Source organism: Sturnira hondurensis, unplaced genomic scaffold (genome assembly GCF_014824575.4).
Source record: "Sturnira hondurensis isolate 20B ecotype Veracruz unplaced genomic scaffold, ASM1482457v3 Scaffold0015056, whole genome shotgun sequence".
In the NCBI taxonomy this organism is placed as follows: domain Eukaryota; kingdom Metazoa; phylum Chordata; class Mammalia; order Chiroptera; family Phyllostomidae; genus Sturnira; species Sturnira hondurensis.
In genome coordinates this window covers 3596597-3614567 of record NW_028087687.1, presented here as the reverse complement: position 1 = coordinate 3614567, position 17971 = coordinate 3596597, and the positions used below count along the sequence as shown (strand labels likewise).

Here is a 17971-nt window from a genome sequence, read left to right as displayed (position 1 = left end):
GTTTTACATACAGATTTGTATATATACATATACATATATTTTAAAGGAGATATTTCTCCTTTATAAAAGTCCATAACTTTGGGGGGTACCAGTTGTCATTGTTTCTTCTTCCTTAAAATAAAATGGAGAGCTGGCGCTCTCGGGAGACACGGATGCACCGGCGTCTGTGGACGGCATCTAATCTGCGTGAAGGTGCCTCTTTGAGGGCACTTTGAACACAAGTTGAGCTACTAATATTTATTAAAAAGAACTCTTAAGAAACTACACAGAAGCCTGGCCTTAATATCGTATTTTTAAAAGCTCTTCTATTCTTTGTGATTATAGTTTTTGACTCATTCTTCATACCAGTTTACTTCAGTATTTACCCATTTATTTTACAAGTACATGTTTTACATCTTTTCACCTTCGTGTTGGTGTGTGTTTGTGTGAGTATAGATGCATGTGCACGTGTGTGTGTATAAAGTTGAGTTTCTTCATTAACCTCTGGTCTGCTTTTGATTTTCCAAGTAGCTTTTTATTCTTTAATTCCTAACTGAGAGACATTCTTGTTTTTCTGTGTGAGCTTTTCTGCATTTCCTTTTAGTGCTGACATGAACATTGAAGACTCCAGTTTTCAAATCTTACTTCCCTTACTGTGGGAGTAATCAGAGTCATGTTTTAGAGGAGCAGTGTTAATCATCCTACTTGAGAGATGTTTTTAGTTACTTAAAATACCCGAAAAAATAATTTGATGGTGCTGCGTCCCAACATTTTCACGTGCTGCTCTGGCAGTGATGCCGTTTTTGGATTCAGCTCAACGTTTCTCACTCTCCCCCGCCTCCAACAGGGCATCAGACACGTGGACCACTTCGGGTTCATCTGCCGAGAGTGCTCAGGGGGCGGAGGCTTTCATTTCGTCTGCTACGTGTTTCAGTGCACAAACGAAGCTCTGGTAAGCTGCAACGCACACTTCTTCCCTTGGAACCTGAGCTGCAAGGAATTCCAGCCTCACTCACTGTTCATAGCAAAACCACAGTCTCACCGACATACCATTATTTGGATTTGATGATTCTTTGATGCCTGTTGAGTATCTAATTAGCACACATCTGAGACTTATCTGGTGGTGCATTTTCCATTTTCATTATTTTTGAAGAACCGGCTCACTTGCACCCGCTGGTTTGGCAATTTAAAAAATGTCATTTTGAACTTTTGATCAGAGGAATTGGCCTTTTCACTTGGTATTTAATTTGTATTTTAGTTTTTACCTCATCTCTTTTAATAGCCTTGAGCATCTAAGTGGTATTTCTCAAACAGTAACCCAAGCAGCTATGATTATTACCCACCAACCTCTGACTAAGTGTTCAGAAAACTCTTGAAATACTAATTCCTTCCACAGAGTTCCAAATGCTCAGCCCAGCTCACTTTACACGGCCTTCTCTTCTATCAGGTGGATGAAATCATGATGACCCTGAAGCAGGCATTCACCGTGGCTGCCGTGCAGCAGACGAAGGCGCCAGCGCAGCTGTGCGAGGGCTGCCCCTTGCAGGGCCTGCACAAGCTCTGTGAGCGCGTGGAGGGTGAGTAGGGCCCGTGCACGCGTCAACACAGTGGGAGCGAGAGGCACCCGGAAAAGCAGATGATCTGCATTCATTGAAAGGTTCTGCCTAACAGAGCCCTGTATTGGCTACTTGGGATTGTTGGTGAACTCTCAGCGTTCGGTGAATGTGTTCCATTTGTCGGGTGTCGTGGTAGGTGCTCATGAGATGAAGATAGAAATCCGTGCCCCCTCTGCCTTTTCCCCAGCCGGGGCTCTGAGGTAGTGGAGGAGTTAGGGGGACGGGTTACAGAACCCGCCCGGTTGTTCATCCAGGTTGCGTGAGTGGTCAGTCCTATTGGCTGCTATGGAGAGATCTAGTAAGATACGACCCAAAGAATTTCCACTGGGTGTCTTGATTAGAAGGTCATGGGTAACATCTGCCAAAGCAGTCTTAATGGAATGCGGGGGACAGAGTACGGGTCGCCATTGAGTAGCAAATGGGAAAGAGTAAAGGAAGAAGTATGGACAACTATTTCTAGAAATTTGACTTAAGGAGAAACCACACTGTTACAACTTGCAGCTTTTATTTATTGAGAATGTATGTTGTGCCAGGCACTCTGCTGAGTGCTTTCCTCCACATGCATTCGGATCCATTTCGTCCTTGCTACACTGTGGGAGAAGAAGGGCCTGTGTGTTTTGCGCATTGTAAGGATACGTTGAGGGTTAAAGAAGTCTAAGAGTGAATAGTGTGAAGTAGGAATAAACCAATCCACCAGTCAGACCCAGGTGGGAAAGCGCCAGCCGGCACCTGCCACCAAAGCTGTCCTCCTCCTGCGGTAAAGAACCAGCTGGCATTTTACAGTTGGAGGGGTCTGAGCAAATTCAGAGCCTGAGGGGCCACACTGGAAAGGGCACATCCCTCCCCAGCATGGGTGGGAAGTCGGTCTCAGGCAGGGAGCAGCCCTGTTTCTCTGACTGCAGCGGCCCAGGGCCAAAGGTGAGGATGAAGTGGGCGCTCTGATGCTCGTCAGGGGGAGCCCCGGAGTTGGGGGCTCCATTCCTCTGTGTTCTTGCTTTTGCATTTCGTTCCATTTATGAGAGGATTTCTAAAACTTTTTTGTGTGTGGTTTTGAGGGGAATCACAGATTTAAGCAATCCATGTTATTGAAAAAAGTAAACAAAGATTTGGCCGTTTTTCTCTAACACTTATACGCTCTATTGGTGTAAAGAAAAATGACCTCATTATTTAAATCCGACTTCCCTTTTTTATGGTTGTGGTAAGAAGACACGTAACATAAAATTGATCATTTTAACTTAAGTGTACAGTTCGGTGGCCTTATGTGCACTCGCATTGTGGCTGCGTCACCACCATCTGCCTCCAGAGCTTTGTCATCCTCTCAGACTGAAACTGAGGAAACATGGACTCTCGTTTTCCCCCTCTTCCCTGGTGCCGACAGGCACCACGCTCTCTGTCTGGACGAGTGTGCCTGCTCTCTGTGTTCCACCCCGGGCGGGCAGCGCATCCTTCTGTGTCTGTCCTGGTTATTTAGCGTAACGCCTTCTAGGTTCGTTCGTGTCGTGGTGTGCGTCAGAATCTCACTTCTTTTTGCGGTGGAATAATGCTGCAGTGTGTGTGCACCGCATTTTGTGTGTCTGTTCATATCCTGGTGAACATATGGGTAGTTGCCGGCTTTTGGCTGTAGTGAGAGAGGCCGCTGTGGATGGTAGTGTACAGCTGCCTGTTCCAGTACCTGCTCTCACGCCTTTTGGGAACACACCCAGAACTGGAGTCGCTGGGCTGCGTGGTAATTCTGTCTTTAAGTTTTTGAGAAACCGCCGTAATATTTTTTACAGTGGCTGCATCATTTTACGTTCCCCTCAGCAGTTTCTCCACACCTTGCCAGTGCTCATTGCGTTCCAGGCTTTTTTGGGGGGAACCACCCTAATGGATGTAAAATGGTACTGGTTTCCCTTTTTAAGTGAGTTAAATCGAAATTTTTCATCCTAAGGTTTTTGAAAGTTCATTTTCTGGCATTATAGTGTCCTTTAAAATGAATAAAAATGATTAGTGTTTTTAACTGTGTTCCCCTAGTTGCTGACATTATACAAAATACGTCTGGGAACAAAAGCAGTGGCTTTAGCTAGAGATCCCATCCAAGAGGGGCACTAACCCTTTCCTCATTGGTTTTCAAGATGCGGGTACACGATGACGGAAGGGCCCCTTAAGAGCTTGTTAAGAAGCCAGCAGTGACTTCGGCCTTGGAGATAAAGCCGATTGTGATCTCTGGGGACTGGAAGGGTTCCAGAGTTCCACTTCATAAAGTTGCTCTGGTCTGGCCTAGCTTTCTGAAGGTCGAGACTGAAAAGTTTAATCAGGGCAGGAATTGCGCAGCCGTGGTTTTGGAATTATCATGTAATCCACCTTTTACCTGGTAACATCTAAGCAAAGCAGAAAGCTTGTGTGCTAATGTATTCTAACAACATCCATTATGTAGGCTGGGGAAGGGGTAGCATTCTCGAAGTATAGATGGCACATTATAGAGGCATCCCCAGCAGGGGAAACGGTAATTATTTATGAGCAGTTTGAGTGCCTTGACTTTTGCCGTTTTCCATTCTGATCAGTGCAATGAAGTGGTTTATTGCAGTTCATTGCATGTTCCCTTAAGAGTGGTTCTAATAGGAACTTGGGGTCTGGCTGAGAACTCCGTAAACTGTGGAGAGGACCGAGGACATGGCCACAAAAAGAAAGACTTCAAGACTGTGTTTGGTTAATTGATACAGCCACGCTGTGCCCCTGAATGTATAAAATAGACTAAATATGCGGTACGGCTTGGTGGCATTGGACGCCTCGTTGTCATGTGCACTTACAACACGGGAGAGGGGCAGCTGTGCTTGAGTCCATATTCAAATTGTTACCACTGTTAGTGGTATCTGTAGAGTATTTTGCTTATTTTAAAGTTTAGAGGAGCATTTTCAGAGTTACTAGAGTGATTGGTACTTTCACTAAAAAGAAAACAAACTGTGGAACTCTGAGTAAATTGTCCTCTGGCAAACCCTGGCCATTCACCAGAGCTCCCCCAGGAAGCGCTTTTCCAGCAGTGACAGCTGTGGGGGCTGTAGGTGGGGGTGCCTTTCTCTTGCCTCCCTCTCCCCTTGTAAAGCCTTTGGGCATCGTGTGGGGAGTGCTGCCACCTTGCTGCAGAAAGCATCCCGGAGGCACAGGAAGACTAGAGCTGGGGCGGTGGGGGGGGGGGGGNTTAAAGTTTAGAGGAGCATTTTCAGAGTTACTAGAGTGATTGGTACTTTCACTAAAAAGAAAACAAACTGTGGAACTCTGAGTAAATTGTCCTCTGGCAAACCCTGGCCATTCACCAGAGCTCCCCCAGGAAGCGCTTTTCTAGCAGTGACAGCTGTGGGGGTTGTAGGTGGGGGTGCCTTTCTCTTGCCTCCCTCTCCCCTTGTAAAGCCTTTGGGCATCATGTGGGGAGTGCTGCCACCTTGCTGCAGAAAGCATCCCGGAGGCACAGGAGGACTAGAGCTGCAGGGTTGGGGGGGGGGACCACCTGTCGTTTGCGTTGGGGCAGGAAGGACTGAATGAACCAAGGCATCCTGCAGACAGTGATAAAACTTGTCAAAGCGTCTCTTCACACCTGCCGAATACGAAGAACAGTCTGTACTGCTTGATTTCACCTGAGATTGTTGGAAGTATGTGATTAACTAACTCTTCCTAGAGCTTGGGGTTTCTCTCTACCTGTGCATGTCTCACTAAACAACACAGCATGTCCTAGCTAGGATGCTTGCGCTATAGCAGAGACATCCTCCACATGTGGGGAGGATTGTTAGTTCATGATCACTGAGGGCTTATGTTACTATAAACTGAAGCACTATTTTGATTCAACATTTAAGTAGTTAGTACAATAAAACCAACTGCCTGTCTCCTTGGCTTCTGCGACCCGACGTCTTGCCAGAAGGGCACCTGAATTTGCTCTGCCACAACCCACCTGTCCTTTCTGCACTTGTGACCCTTGTGAATCAGTTCGCTCTGGTATTGAAGCCCGCACGTGCCGGACGACCTAACTCTGTGTAAAAGGGAGGCCCTGAGTGTTGAAGGGTGATCTCTGGGAGCAGTCAGACGTGGCTCCAATTCTAAACTCTGTTCCTTACTTAGCTGCTGACCTTGGACAAAATACTTTACCTTGCCTCGGTTTCTTTGTTTATATTTGTTTATATATTGGGTTAATGAAAGTAGTGCCCACTTAAAGGATAATTTTGAGGGTTAAATGAGATTTTGCATGTACTGTTGGGCAAAATGGCACTGCAATCACTGAAGAAACACTGGCTTTTATTTTTATGGTGGCCTCTTAAGGTTTTCTTGGCAACAAATAAGGAGGCAAGGAAGGACTTGCTGGCAGCTGAGACTGCGTAGGAGCTGGCATCCTCGTCACCGCCTTTTGGGAGGGAGGAGGTTGGGGGCAGGCCCGGCTGCTTTTCAGCTGCTGACCTTGGACAAGTCGCCTGGCCTCTGGATCTCAGCAGATCCATCTGTAACATAGAAGCAGGGTTTTTCCAAGTTCCTGGTCCAGATTTGAGACCTGCCCCTCCAGGCCATCCTGAGTCATATAGGTGCGTCCACACTCTCCTTCAGCTTCCCGAGGAAAAGGCCAAGCCCCTGCCCTGGGGCTTACCTGGGAGGAGAAGAGAGTGGCAGGTGGATGAGCAGAGGGCTGTCCTTGGAACTAAAGTACAGACACACCTTGGAGATGTTTCAGGTTCAGTCCAGACCACTACAGGAAAGCAAATACCGCAGTAAAAATGAGCCCCACGAAGTTTTTGGTTTCCTAGGCATATGAAAGTTATGTCTACACTATATTGTGTAATAGCATTATGTCTAAAAGAAAAATGTACATACCTAACTTAAAAATACTTTATTGGTTAAAAATGCTAACCATTATCTAAGACTTCGGTGGGTCATGATCTTTTTGCTGGAGGTTGTCACCCACCTTCAGTTTGTAGGAAATGCAGGATCTTCAAAGTGTAGTAAAGAGAAGCGCAGTGAAACTGGGCCTGTCCACAACGCACAGCGGCTCTGTTCATGGTAGTCAGGACGGTCATGCTCTCATTCCGAACCTCATCGTGTGTAACACTGACCTCTGGCACCGAGAAAAGGCGAAAGTAGGTGTATGGTTGTGAGTATGTGAAACACAGGGTTTATTCTTGTATTATTATTTGTTAGTCATTGGGCTACTTACCTGTATTACAACTATACACCTACTTTTGCCCACCCCTGTATGTGTGGAGAAATAATTTTCTAAAATATCAGACACTGAAGGGCACTAAAACTATGACTTTATAACTTTTTCTCAGACTCCTCTGTATTAGCAACTAACTTGTTGTAAGATTGTTAGTAAGCAAGTGGTGGAAAGAGGAAAGTTGTTAGCCACGTGGTCCAATTTTGTGTGAGGGAATCTGACATGCAAGGGAAAAAGGTGTTGGTCGGTTTTCAGAGGGAGTAGTTGTTTCTCTTTAGGAAAAGTTATCAAATTCCTATGTAAATACTCATGAGAATTTGTCATTTCTGGAGGACAATGTTCTGATCGTATGAGGTGTTTTAACGTGGAGCAGTGGAACCACGCAGACCTCAGTAGAGTCCAGAGTGGTGGTTTTTTGGAAATTCTGTAAGCTTTCTGGTCTCAATTCCCTTTACTGTAAAACGGGGGTAATCAAAGCCTCTTCATCAGGTGGTTCTGAGCATATATGGCAGGATGTGGGCCTCATGTGTAAGGCACGTGAGTCGCCGGCATTGTTGTCGTCATTGTTAATCAGGATTCCCACAAAATCCCAGGCGCCTGAAGCGGGTGGGTAGGCACGTAGAGTGTGAGTGTAGACATGTTCACTGTGCCTCACAACTTTTACGTGTATTTTCATCTCTCTCTCTGTTTTCTTTCTCTTACAGGAATGAATTCTTCCAAAACCAAACTCGAACTCCAGAAACACCTGACAACACTGACTAATCAGGAGCAAGCAATGATTTTTGAGGAGGTGCAGGTACAGTACTGGTTTTTATTTCCGCGTGGGAAGAAGAAAAGGCAGCAGCTTACCCGTGCCATGTTACTTAAAAAGCATAGGAAGCCAGAGCTGCCACGGCCCAAGGAAGTGGCCCTGAGTTCCTCCTGGGTTAAGCTTTACCAGCCCCATGGAGGGGCCAAGTCAGAACTGCAGGTTCACGTCAGGTCTTGGTTTTCACGTGAAAACTGCAAGACCAGGGAAGCACACCCTTAAACGTAGTCTTTTAGCATGAGACAAAGGGAGTTATGAAGTGGAAGAGCCTCAGTCTGGGGACCACAGACCTGGACTTTGGTCCCTGAGCACTCATCTGCTCCGAGGGAGACCTCTGCCAGCGCCTTCTCGGTCCGGATGGTGGCCCCAAGTACGGGGGTTGACGGAGATAACGTTTGTGTGTGAAATTGAACACGAATTGTTGTTCCTCTCTTTTACTTTTGCTTTTTTTAGTTTTGAAAATAAATTCAGATGATGTTGTCTACTTAGAAGTATGTGTCAGACCAAAACAAACACAATACAAAAACCAGGCTCATGGGCTTTCTGCATTAAATCTGGAAGTGTTGCTTGCGCCCTTGCATTCAGACGCACAGTTTCTCGGGGAAACCACACAGCGCCCGCTGGCATGCTTGTTGTCTGTTTGTTATGAATCTTTAATGAGCTCATCAAAAATTTCATGTCTGCCATAGCCCAGGGGCATTTTCCATGGTTTTCTGGCACTTTTCTAGGGGGCAAAGCACATCAGAACAAAGAATTAATACCTCTTGGTGGGGAGGAGAGCTGCAGGGCCCAGCTCGCTCAAGACTCCCCGCGCCAGGCAGGAAGGCTCGCCTTGCTCCCTCCGCGTTGGTGGGGAGTTGCACACTTGGGGTCACGGTCTGTTCTCCGTTAGTGCGAGAAACTGAAGGATCATCTCCCTTTAGTCTGTGTTAAAGTGCCCTTAACCCCCCCCCCCGCCCTGTTCTCCTCCCACAGTAGGATTGGCACGTGGTGGTAGGAGGAAAGCACAGGAAGACTTTCTCTAAATTTCATATATAGCTCAGGACGTAATTTCCATGATTTTTAATTGGCTTTCAATTTTCTTGTTTTTTTCTGAATTGACTTGAGACATACCACTTTGTTTTTTCCTTAAAGGATCTTTAGAGTTCTAAGTACACGGTACACTTAGGCAGATTCGATGTGATTTGTACTTGGAATTCATAAATGGATAAATAGATGGTAATTTGCTTCTATTACGAAGGCACTTAGGGCAGAAGCCGGCCCGTCTCATCTGATGCGCCCGCCTGCTGTCTGGGGCTGTCAGGTCACTTTGGGCGCAGCTTTCCCGCCAGCACGGAAGAGGTGCGTTCCTCCTCTGACGGGAGTTTTCTTTTGGGGAGACCAAACCGCGCAGCTTTCCCCCAAACAGTGTGATGAGTCACAGAGTGTTTGTCTGTGGCAGTGAGTCGTTCCTAATGGATGCATTTCTGAGATGCTCTTTGACCCACGCAGGTTTTAAGACAACAAGTACATTGTGGCAAAGAGACTTTAGAGGTAAGCGGTGACAAAGTTTTACTTGTGAACAAATACATTCAATTACTATCCTGGGGCCCCAATGGGTTGTCTGCAAAGACTGCAAATTTCTGATTGTTTTAAAGACCAAGGGGAGGTACTAGGTCAGAACGGGGAGCTCAGGCTTCATCCTCCATCATTGCCGGTGTGGGTTGTCCTCAGATGATACGGATTTGTTGCGGATCTCTCCTTTTAATGGCATATTGATTGTCTTGTTGAGTTATTTCCTCAATTACTGTTTGTAGTTTTCGTAAAACATTTTGCAAACAAAGTCATTGGTTTCCTTTTAGGAAGCAGTGCCTGCTAATGCATTTGAAAATCATACATTTCAAAAAAGATCATTAAGGATAAGATGGCTTTGCAGTGTCACGAGTCCTCATGCATAGAACAGCTAATATTTTCCTCATGCATTCCACGAGGGTGATTTGTTTCAGGGGAACTCTCCAAAGGCACATTTTCATAAGACAAACGTAATTCCTATTGAAGTGAATGGTGCGTGGTTATCAAAGCATACACAGTCTTGTTTGTGTAAATAAATGTCTAATGCAGAGTAAAATGCACCCCAAACAGGATTGTAAAGAAGAAGAGCCCTGGCCTGTGGCTCAATCAGGAGCATCCTCCCGTACACCGAAAGGTTGTGGGTTCGACCCCCTGTTGGGGGTGCAGCCAGTCCGTGTTTCTCTCATTGTGTTTCTCTCCCTCATTCTCCCTTTCTCCCTCACTCTTCCTCTTTCCCTTTGTCTCTCTCTCTCATATCAATAAACATATCCCTGGGTGAAGAATTTTAAAAAAGAGAAAGAAATGAGGAATTGTCGTGCAGGTGACGCTGGAGTTAGCAGGCTGCAACCAAGCCGACTGTGAGCTCCGAGAGCACAGTTCTGTGCCCGAGGGGCGTCTGGGCCTGTTAGCCCCTCCCTTTACAGGAGGACTCCTGATGGCTGCGGCACCACTGCAAAGCCGCTTTTTGTTTATGATCTGCTTGGAGCGTGTCGATTTTGTACGTATCGAACTGGGCAGTTGTGGAGATGGCTCCCGAGACCTTGCTGTCTTCTCAGGCTGCCGATTACTGGCCAAGGACGCCAGGTGTCCTCTTCGGTACGAAAAACCGCGTTTAAGCCGAAGGAGGGCTAGTGAAGAAAGTGTCTGATTCTTTCATCTGAGTGAGTGTGTTTCAGGGAATGACTTAACTGATCCTGGGTCGATAGATCACGTAAATTCATATTCAGTAAATGCTGATAATGGGTTAAATAACAAGGCTTTCGCCAGTTAAAGGTGGGTGGTTAGAGGAGCTTTCCCCCCCTTTGTACAGAATATGGTTTGACAATTATTTCTTATGGGATTTTATGATTTTTTTTTAAAGCTGTCAACATGTAGTGTCCAGGTGAGCATTGCTATTATAAGTAGCTTCTTCAAAGACCACAGGCTCTCCCAGCATTCTGTATTCGTTAGGCCGTGCTGGCAGCTTATTTTAGTCACCTGGACACCCAATTTACAGGCATGGAGATAAGGTTAAGACACGTGTAACAAAATTGACTTTGTTACTTAACAGGCAATTCATTGTTTTGTAATTGTTCTTTTAAAAAATTGAGGTATAACATAACCACAGCAAACTCTCAGTCCAGGGGGTGTGGTTCAGTGAATTGTTTTACAAGGTGCACCCGCCGGTGCCCCAGCAGCACTTCCAGTCCCTGGGAACCCCCAGTGGCACTGCCCGAGCCACCGCCTCCTGGCTTCTGATGCCGTGGATTAATTTTGAACAAGCAAGTTAATTTTTGACTACAGAGTAATGTTCTAACTTGACTCCCCATTGTTCTCCTCCGAGTAGTCTCTGACTAATGAATGTTTATCAAGTGAAATCACCCTTAGAAAATCTGATTTGCCACTAAGGAGGGTGGTGAAGTTACACAGGACGTAGGGGGAATGACATCTTGCGAATCATTTTAACTCAGTAGAATGGTAGCCCCTCATTGTATTATTTTAAGGGAGGATTTAGTTTTTGACCTTGTATGACACCATGAAAATGGTATCATTTCTCTGCTGGCTTGCCTCTGTGCTTTTTTTTTTTTTAAGATTTTATTTATATATTTTAGAGGGAAAGGGAGGGAGAAATGGAAACATGAATGTGTGGTTGCCTATCACACGCCCTCTACTGGGAACTTGACCTGGCCCACAACCCAGGCACGTGCCCCCACCAGGAATCAAACCAGCGACCCTCTGGCTCATATACTGGCCCTCAAATCCACCTAGCCACACCAGCCAGGGCACCTCTGCTGTTTAACAAGACCACGAAGTGGTTGCTGGTTCTTGGTTTCAGGTTTTTTTAATTTTTTAAAAAAAATTTAGATTTATTTACTGGTAGAGGGAGAGAAACATCAGTGTGAGAAATAACACATCCATTGGATGCCTCTCACATGCCCCTAACTAGAGACCAGGCCTGCAGCCCAGACACGCGCCCAAACCGAACCGGCAGCCTTTCAGTTCACAGGCCTGTGCTCAGTCCACTGAGCCGCACCAGCCAGGGCTTGGCTTCACTTCTTACTGCGCAGCAAGTGTGCTGAGCTGTAGTCTCATTTTCTGCCCATTTGATTAGTGTTTTTTTCATGTATATTTTGAGAAAAAGAAAATTAACACTATTCCTTATTACTATATTCTTAGCCTTTTTTGATATTTTTGAAATAAGTGATCATGAAGGCTTTCTCCAAGAAGAACACACATTTTCTTGTGAGAGTAGCTGGAAGTTTAAAATAGAAGGTACAGAAGAGGAAGGAGTGGGCCAAGTCTTGGGTGCCTGCTCCTTCCAAGGGCTTTTTGTAATTCCTCCTGCTCCTCTTTTCTGGACTTAGAAAAATAGGCTTTATTCTCTTTTTTAAAAATTATTTTAACTATTTATTTTTAAGAGAAGGAGAGAAACATTGGTTGCCTCTTGCGTGCCCCCAACTAGGGGTCTAAGCCTGCAACCCAGGCATGTGTCCTGATGGGCAATCAAACCAGTTGCCTTTCTGTTCACGGGATAATGCCTAATCCACTGGCCTACACCAGTCAGGACTAGACTTTATCCTTTTTTTAAAAAAGATTTTTATTTATTTATTTTTAGAGATAGAGGAACGGAAGGAGGGGGGAAATATCAGTGTGTGGTTGCCTCTCAAGTGCCCCCTACTGGGGACCTGGCCTGCAACTGAGGCATGTGCCCTGACTAGGAATTGAACCAGTGACCCTTTGGTTCCCAGGCCAGGGTTCAATCCACAGAGCTACACCAGCCAGGGCTAGACTTTATTCTTTAAAGTGGTTTTAGTTTTACAGTAAAATTGGGTACAAAGTATAGAGTGTTGCCATATAAATTCCCACCTTGGCACCTCCCACCCGGCCAGTTTCCCCTATTGATAACATGTTGCATAGGTGTGGTACATTTGTTACCATTGATGACATGTTATTATTAACTAAAGTCCGTATTTCACCTTTTGGTTCAGTCTTAGTGTCGTATGTCTTACAGTTTTGACGGATGTATAATGACATGTATCCACTGTTAGCTATAATCCAGAATTGTTTGACTGCCCTAAAAATCCTCTGTGCTCTGCCTGTTCATCCCTCCCTCCCTCCCCACTCCTGCAGACCCAGGCAACCACTGACCTCTTCACTGTTTCTGGTTTTCCTTTTCCACTTTGTCATATAGTTGGAATCATATAGTGTATCATCCTTTCAGATTGGCTTCTTTCGCGTAACAGTATGCATTTAAGGTTCCGCTCTCTAGGTCTTTTCATGGCTTGATCTCTCTTCTTAGTGCTGAGTAATATTCCATTGTCTGGATATAACATAGTTGATCCGTTCACCTACTGATGGACATTTGGGTTGCTTATAACTTTTGGCTATTTTAAATAAAAAGCTGCTGTAGTGATTTATGTGCAGGTTTTTGTGTGGACATGAATTTTCAACTCATTTGGGTAAAGACTAAGCAGTGCAGTTGCTGGATTGTATGGTAAGAGTGTGTTTAGCTTTGCAAAAAACTGCCAACTGTCTCCAAAAGCGGCTGTACCACTTATTCCCACTGAAAATGAGTGAGAGTTTCTATAGTTTCCTGGGGTTTTAAACTCACAGGTATCCATATCTCCCCGGGGTCAGCAGGGTTAAGTCGGGATTGGTACCTGACCACCACTTTCCTTTACTGAAGGTCTAATGGGACCTTTCTCTGGGGAATTGTACTTGTTGACTAAAACGTACAGTTTTATAACATTATTGTTCATGGCTTAGAATCCAGGTTGAGAGCATCTGTTCTAGCTCATAAAATATTTAATCCTTAACTCAGAAATTTGAAAGAACAGGAAGTCCTCCATAAAAACCTCTATAATATTCACTATCTTTTCCTTGAGTAACAGGAACAACTTATCTTGTAAAATGATCTTTTTCTTTAAGAGATGGAATGTCAGGTCTGGGTTAGTGCTGCCTTTGCTCCTAAAGCCTGTGTCCCGAAGGGTAAAACCATTGCCCCTTGGTTAGCTGAGGGCGGAGGTTGCTAAAGCGTCCACCCCGACTCAGATGTCTGTGTGGGTCATCACTTACTACACCCGGCTTTGTTTTAAAGGGCAGGCGGGGAGTTCGGAGTGGGGCGAGAGGCCCAGCAGCAGGACAATGGATAGTTGTCCATTTAAAAAGGGTGCATTCCCAAAGTCTCTAGACTAGAAGTTCTGTGTATCTCCAGAGTAATTCAGTTTTGTTTCCTCCTTATTCAGAGAAAATAATCATTAAATTAGATGGTCTTCTAAAAATTTATTCTGCTGGATAATATCAAATCCAGACAATTTGGAAGCTGGAGGAGACCTGGGAGTTTATTTTGTGCATGATCCATATTGAACACACGGGGAAGCCAAGACTAAATGACGCCTTTGGTCACACTTCTGGGCAGCACCGAGAACCTGCATGTCCCCAGTTCTACTCCCATGCGCTTGGCCACCCCCCTGCCTGAAAAATGAAAGGCGTGGAGAAGATTTTGTAAATAAAAAAAAAAGAGTCTGTGCCTTGAAATTTTGTGTGAAAGTGCACACCTTGTGGGGCCTCCAGAAGGTGCTTCACAACAAACATATTTGAATATGGGGCGTGAGCCTGGGTCCAGTTGCTTTTTTCTTTTCCATTTCACTAACCATAAGAGTGTATAAAATATAGCCACAGTGGCTCTTGATCTCTGGGTGTTTACACAGATTTTGTTCTTTTCTTATGTTTTCAAGAGTGTTTATTTATTAAATGTTTTGACCATGCCTCTATCTGCTGTGAAATATTTTGGGGGGAATAAGGGCATCAGAGGTCAAAAAGTAAATACGGCCCACTGGCTAGTTCCAGTAGCTCTTTTTAAAAATTATTTCCATTTGGGGGATCTTTGGTGCCCCCTAGTGAGGTGATTTGGTAAAAGCATTAGTTAACAGATGATGGACACTGTTAGCATTTCCAAAGGGATGGTTTAGCAGTTTTGTTGACAATGAAAAATAAATGTAATATATTCTTTTTTTAAAGAAATTGAGACCAAGAAATGAGCAGCGAGAGAATGAATTAATTATTTCTTTCCTGAGATGTTTATATGAAGAGAAGCAAAAAGTTCACACCCATATTGGGGAGATGAAGCAGGTATGACTTTTTTTGTCTTCTTGTAAGTTTACAAGGCCACTGTGCCAAACAGAGTCTCGAGGATTTTATGAAGCCCTGAAACCTGTTTGTGTCCCTGTAAATTTCATGTGTTGCACACATAGGGAAAACTGGGGAGTGTCCGACTGTGCCGGAGAGGGCTGGCCGTGTCCGCGCGCTGCAGCGGCCGGCAGCCCAGGCTCAGACGGGAGGCCTGGGGCAGAGCTTCTCTGTGACTGACCAAGGTGCAGTTTCCCTGGGATGTGTGCACAGCATTTCCGCGTTGGGTTTCTGCCTGCCGGTTGGCTTTGGCAGTCACGTGCCTTTCCTGAACTCTCAGAGCTCAGTACAGTGTCTGACAAGGTTTGTAGTCCCGTTGGCCACGGTAGGGCCCTTCAGCAGGGACGCTGACACCAGTACACTGTCTGTGCTGTCGGCCCTTGTGTCTGGACATTCTTCCAGTCTATGCCCTTCAGCTGGCGTGGGAGTTCTGCGCTCCTCCTGCCCACTTTTGAATGGGCCACCTGGTCTCTGTTTTCAGTTAATTCTCTAGTTCACTTTTCAGCTATTTTTTTCTTGTTTCCATTGCTTTACCTCCTCACTTTTTGCCACTAATAGTTTTTCCTTGTTCTGCTTTTCCCTAATGTGTTCCAACAGGAAATTGATAGTTTTGAAATGATTTGTAACTGCTAGAGGGGAACAAAGCACTCAGGGTGGATGGGAAGTTTTGACCTAGGTGCTAACTCATTTTTATGATGCAGGCATAGGTTAGTCCAGTGGAGAAATACATCTATTTAGTTTTTTTTTCATGTGCAAACACCAGAGAAGTGAATGTAAAAGAGAACAAGCCTCACCACACAGAACCGGCACCTGGGCAGGACTTTCTTTCGAGGTTTCTAAACATTCTGTCACCGAGGGGGCCCGTGTCTGTGCCTGTGAAGAAGTGGCCCTGATCCCCCGACGTGTTTGGGCATTCCCCAGCATCATCTCCAAAGGAGAAACTTCTAGATGTTTATTTTAAAGCAAACAAAATGTGTTATTTTCTAAACATGCATTATTTTCTAAATGTGAATTATTTTCAAATAATGTATATTTTTAAAGATTTATTCATTTAATTTTAGAGAGAGGGAAAGAGAGGAAGCAAAACATCAAAGTGTGTTGCCTCTCACTCGCCCCCTCCTGGGACCCGACCTGCAACCCAGGCCTGTGCCCTGAGTGGGAACCAAACTGGTGACCCTTTGTTTCCCAGGCCTGTACTCAAGCCACTGAGCTACACCAGCCAGGGCCGAGAAAATCTTACTAGGTAGGAAGAGAGAGTAGAGGAAGCATTGAATTAGGTGTGTGGAGATTCCAATGGCTAGTCTAAAAGCAGAAAACCGCAAGTGCAGTTTTTCTGTCCATGTAGGGTCTACTACCCACAGCTAGTCTTTCAGCCAATAGTTTCTTCATATCTCAAAACAATCCACTGTAAATGCTTCTATGTTATGAAAACTTTTGTTACAAGTTTGAAAACTAGTCCACAGCTTCGTAACTTTGTGAGTGAACGGGCATTGGGCGGAAGGCAGTCCAGTGAGGGCTTTTTGTGGCTAATTCTCTTTGCTCCGGAGCTGCCACGAGTCAGAACAGGCCCTTGTTCTCGGTAAATGATTGAACAGAACCAGGTGCTACTCGTAAGGCACCTGGCCACGGTGCCTGATATTTAGCAGGCACCTGGACTTTGTCTTTGACTTCAGGTGTTGTGTGTTTCCCAGGGGCCAGTCTGGCGGTCCTTGCTCATGCACTCATTCCTCAGCGAGCAGGTATGGACTGTCCCGAGTGCTCAGTGACTCAGTTAAGATGCATAGAGAGGTGACAGTTCCCCGTCTTGAAGTTCTAATCTAAGTCACTCTTCTAGTGTATGTGCTAATTCTCATAGAGTTAAAACTCGACATGACTGGACAAAACTGAATGTAGCTCTTATCAGAACTGTTTCTTTTTTCAGCTTTAAAAAATGTATAACATTCGTTGGTGAATTAGGATTTCATCCTGACAAAGAAGATGCAAGGTCTTTGACCAGCAAAATAGCTGAGTAAAATTTAAATGCTAATTGCAGTAGGAAACAGGGGAGACAAATTGAGAGATCACCTACACCAGGGGTGTCAAGCTCATTTTCACCGGGGCCGCATCAGCCTCGTGATGACCTTCAAAGGGCCGAATGTCATTTTAGGACTGTGTACATGTCACTACCCCTTGACAGTTAAGGGAGAGCTCAGTGCTGCCACCGGTAGAAACAAGATGCCGGGCTGGATAAAACAAGGTGGAGGGCTGGGTTTGGCCCGTGGGCCTTGTGTTTGCCACCTCTGATCTATACCCATGAGGTTGGCAGAAATTTAAAAATCTAACAATACCACATAGAGGTGAACTCTTATGCTGCTGCTGGGAATTTGAATTGATACCCTTTAGGGGAGGGAAATTTGCCGGTATCTGGTGCAGCCGAAGATGCATAGATAGAGCCAGTGACCCAGCAAGGACATTCCTAACCGCCTTGTGAAAACTGGCACGTGTGTGAGAAGGCGCTGTGTATGAGCGAGGCCACTGCAGTCTCCTGTGTAAAAGTAAAAAGGGAGTCGGTGTTTAACAACAGGAGTATGAGTAAACTTTTATGATTGTACAGTGAAGCACTGCATTCTGATTGAAGCGAGTGAATCAAAGAATCTTTGTCAACCTGGGTAAATCTCAAAAACAACATTGAAGGAAAATGCTAAATTACAGAAGTGTAGGTATAAGGTGATACATTCACTTAAAGTTTTAACTATGTATAAACCAATATACATGTTCCATGGATACATACATATATAAAAGAACAAAATGTGAGTTGGTATGATGAACACCGAATTCAGAAGAAGGGTTACTTCTGCAGATGGAGGAAGGAGAGTGATTCAAATATGTCTGATTTTTTTCTATTAGAAGTAGAAAGTAAATAGAATAGCTAATGATGACATTTACTGAGAGTCAGGTGTGTTTTAAGTGCTTTAATGTGTATTAATTTATATAAAGTCTCACACCGGCTCTGTGAGGGAAGTTCATCGTGCATCTGCAGGCAGAGGAACCGATAGGGCAGCAGGTAATGACCTGTCCAAGGCCACAGCCGGGGAGAGCGGAGGGGCACCCACCTGGGCATGGAGCTCCAGAGCGTGTGCTCCTCGCTGTTCTCCACGCCCACAAAGTGTTACCTTGGCCAGAGGGGCTCTAGGGTTAGAG

General features: G+C 45.1%; 1 protein-coding gene across 3 annotated transcripts in view; it reads left to right on the top strand.

The window, feature by feature from the left end:
- TBC1D1 (TBC1 domain family member 1) overlaps positions 1-17971 on the top strand; it is a 207603-nt gene that overhangs the window by 104165 nt on the left and 85467 nt on the right. For all 3 annotated transcript variants that reach the window (XM_037064349.1, XM_037064350.1, XM_037064351.1), the window contains 4 exons: positions 827-931; positions 1427-1556; positions 7470-7561; positions 14624-14734. In XM_037064349.1, coding sequence (XP_036920244.1) covers positions 827-931; positions 1427-1556; positions 7470-7561; positions 14624-14734 — 438 coding nt within the window. The remainder of the gene's footprint in view (positions 1-826; positions 932-1426; positions 1557-7469; positions 7562-14623; positions 14735-17971) is intronic.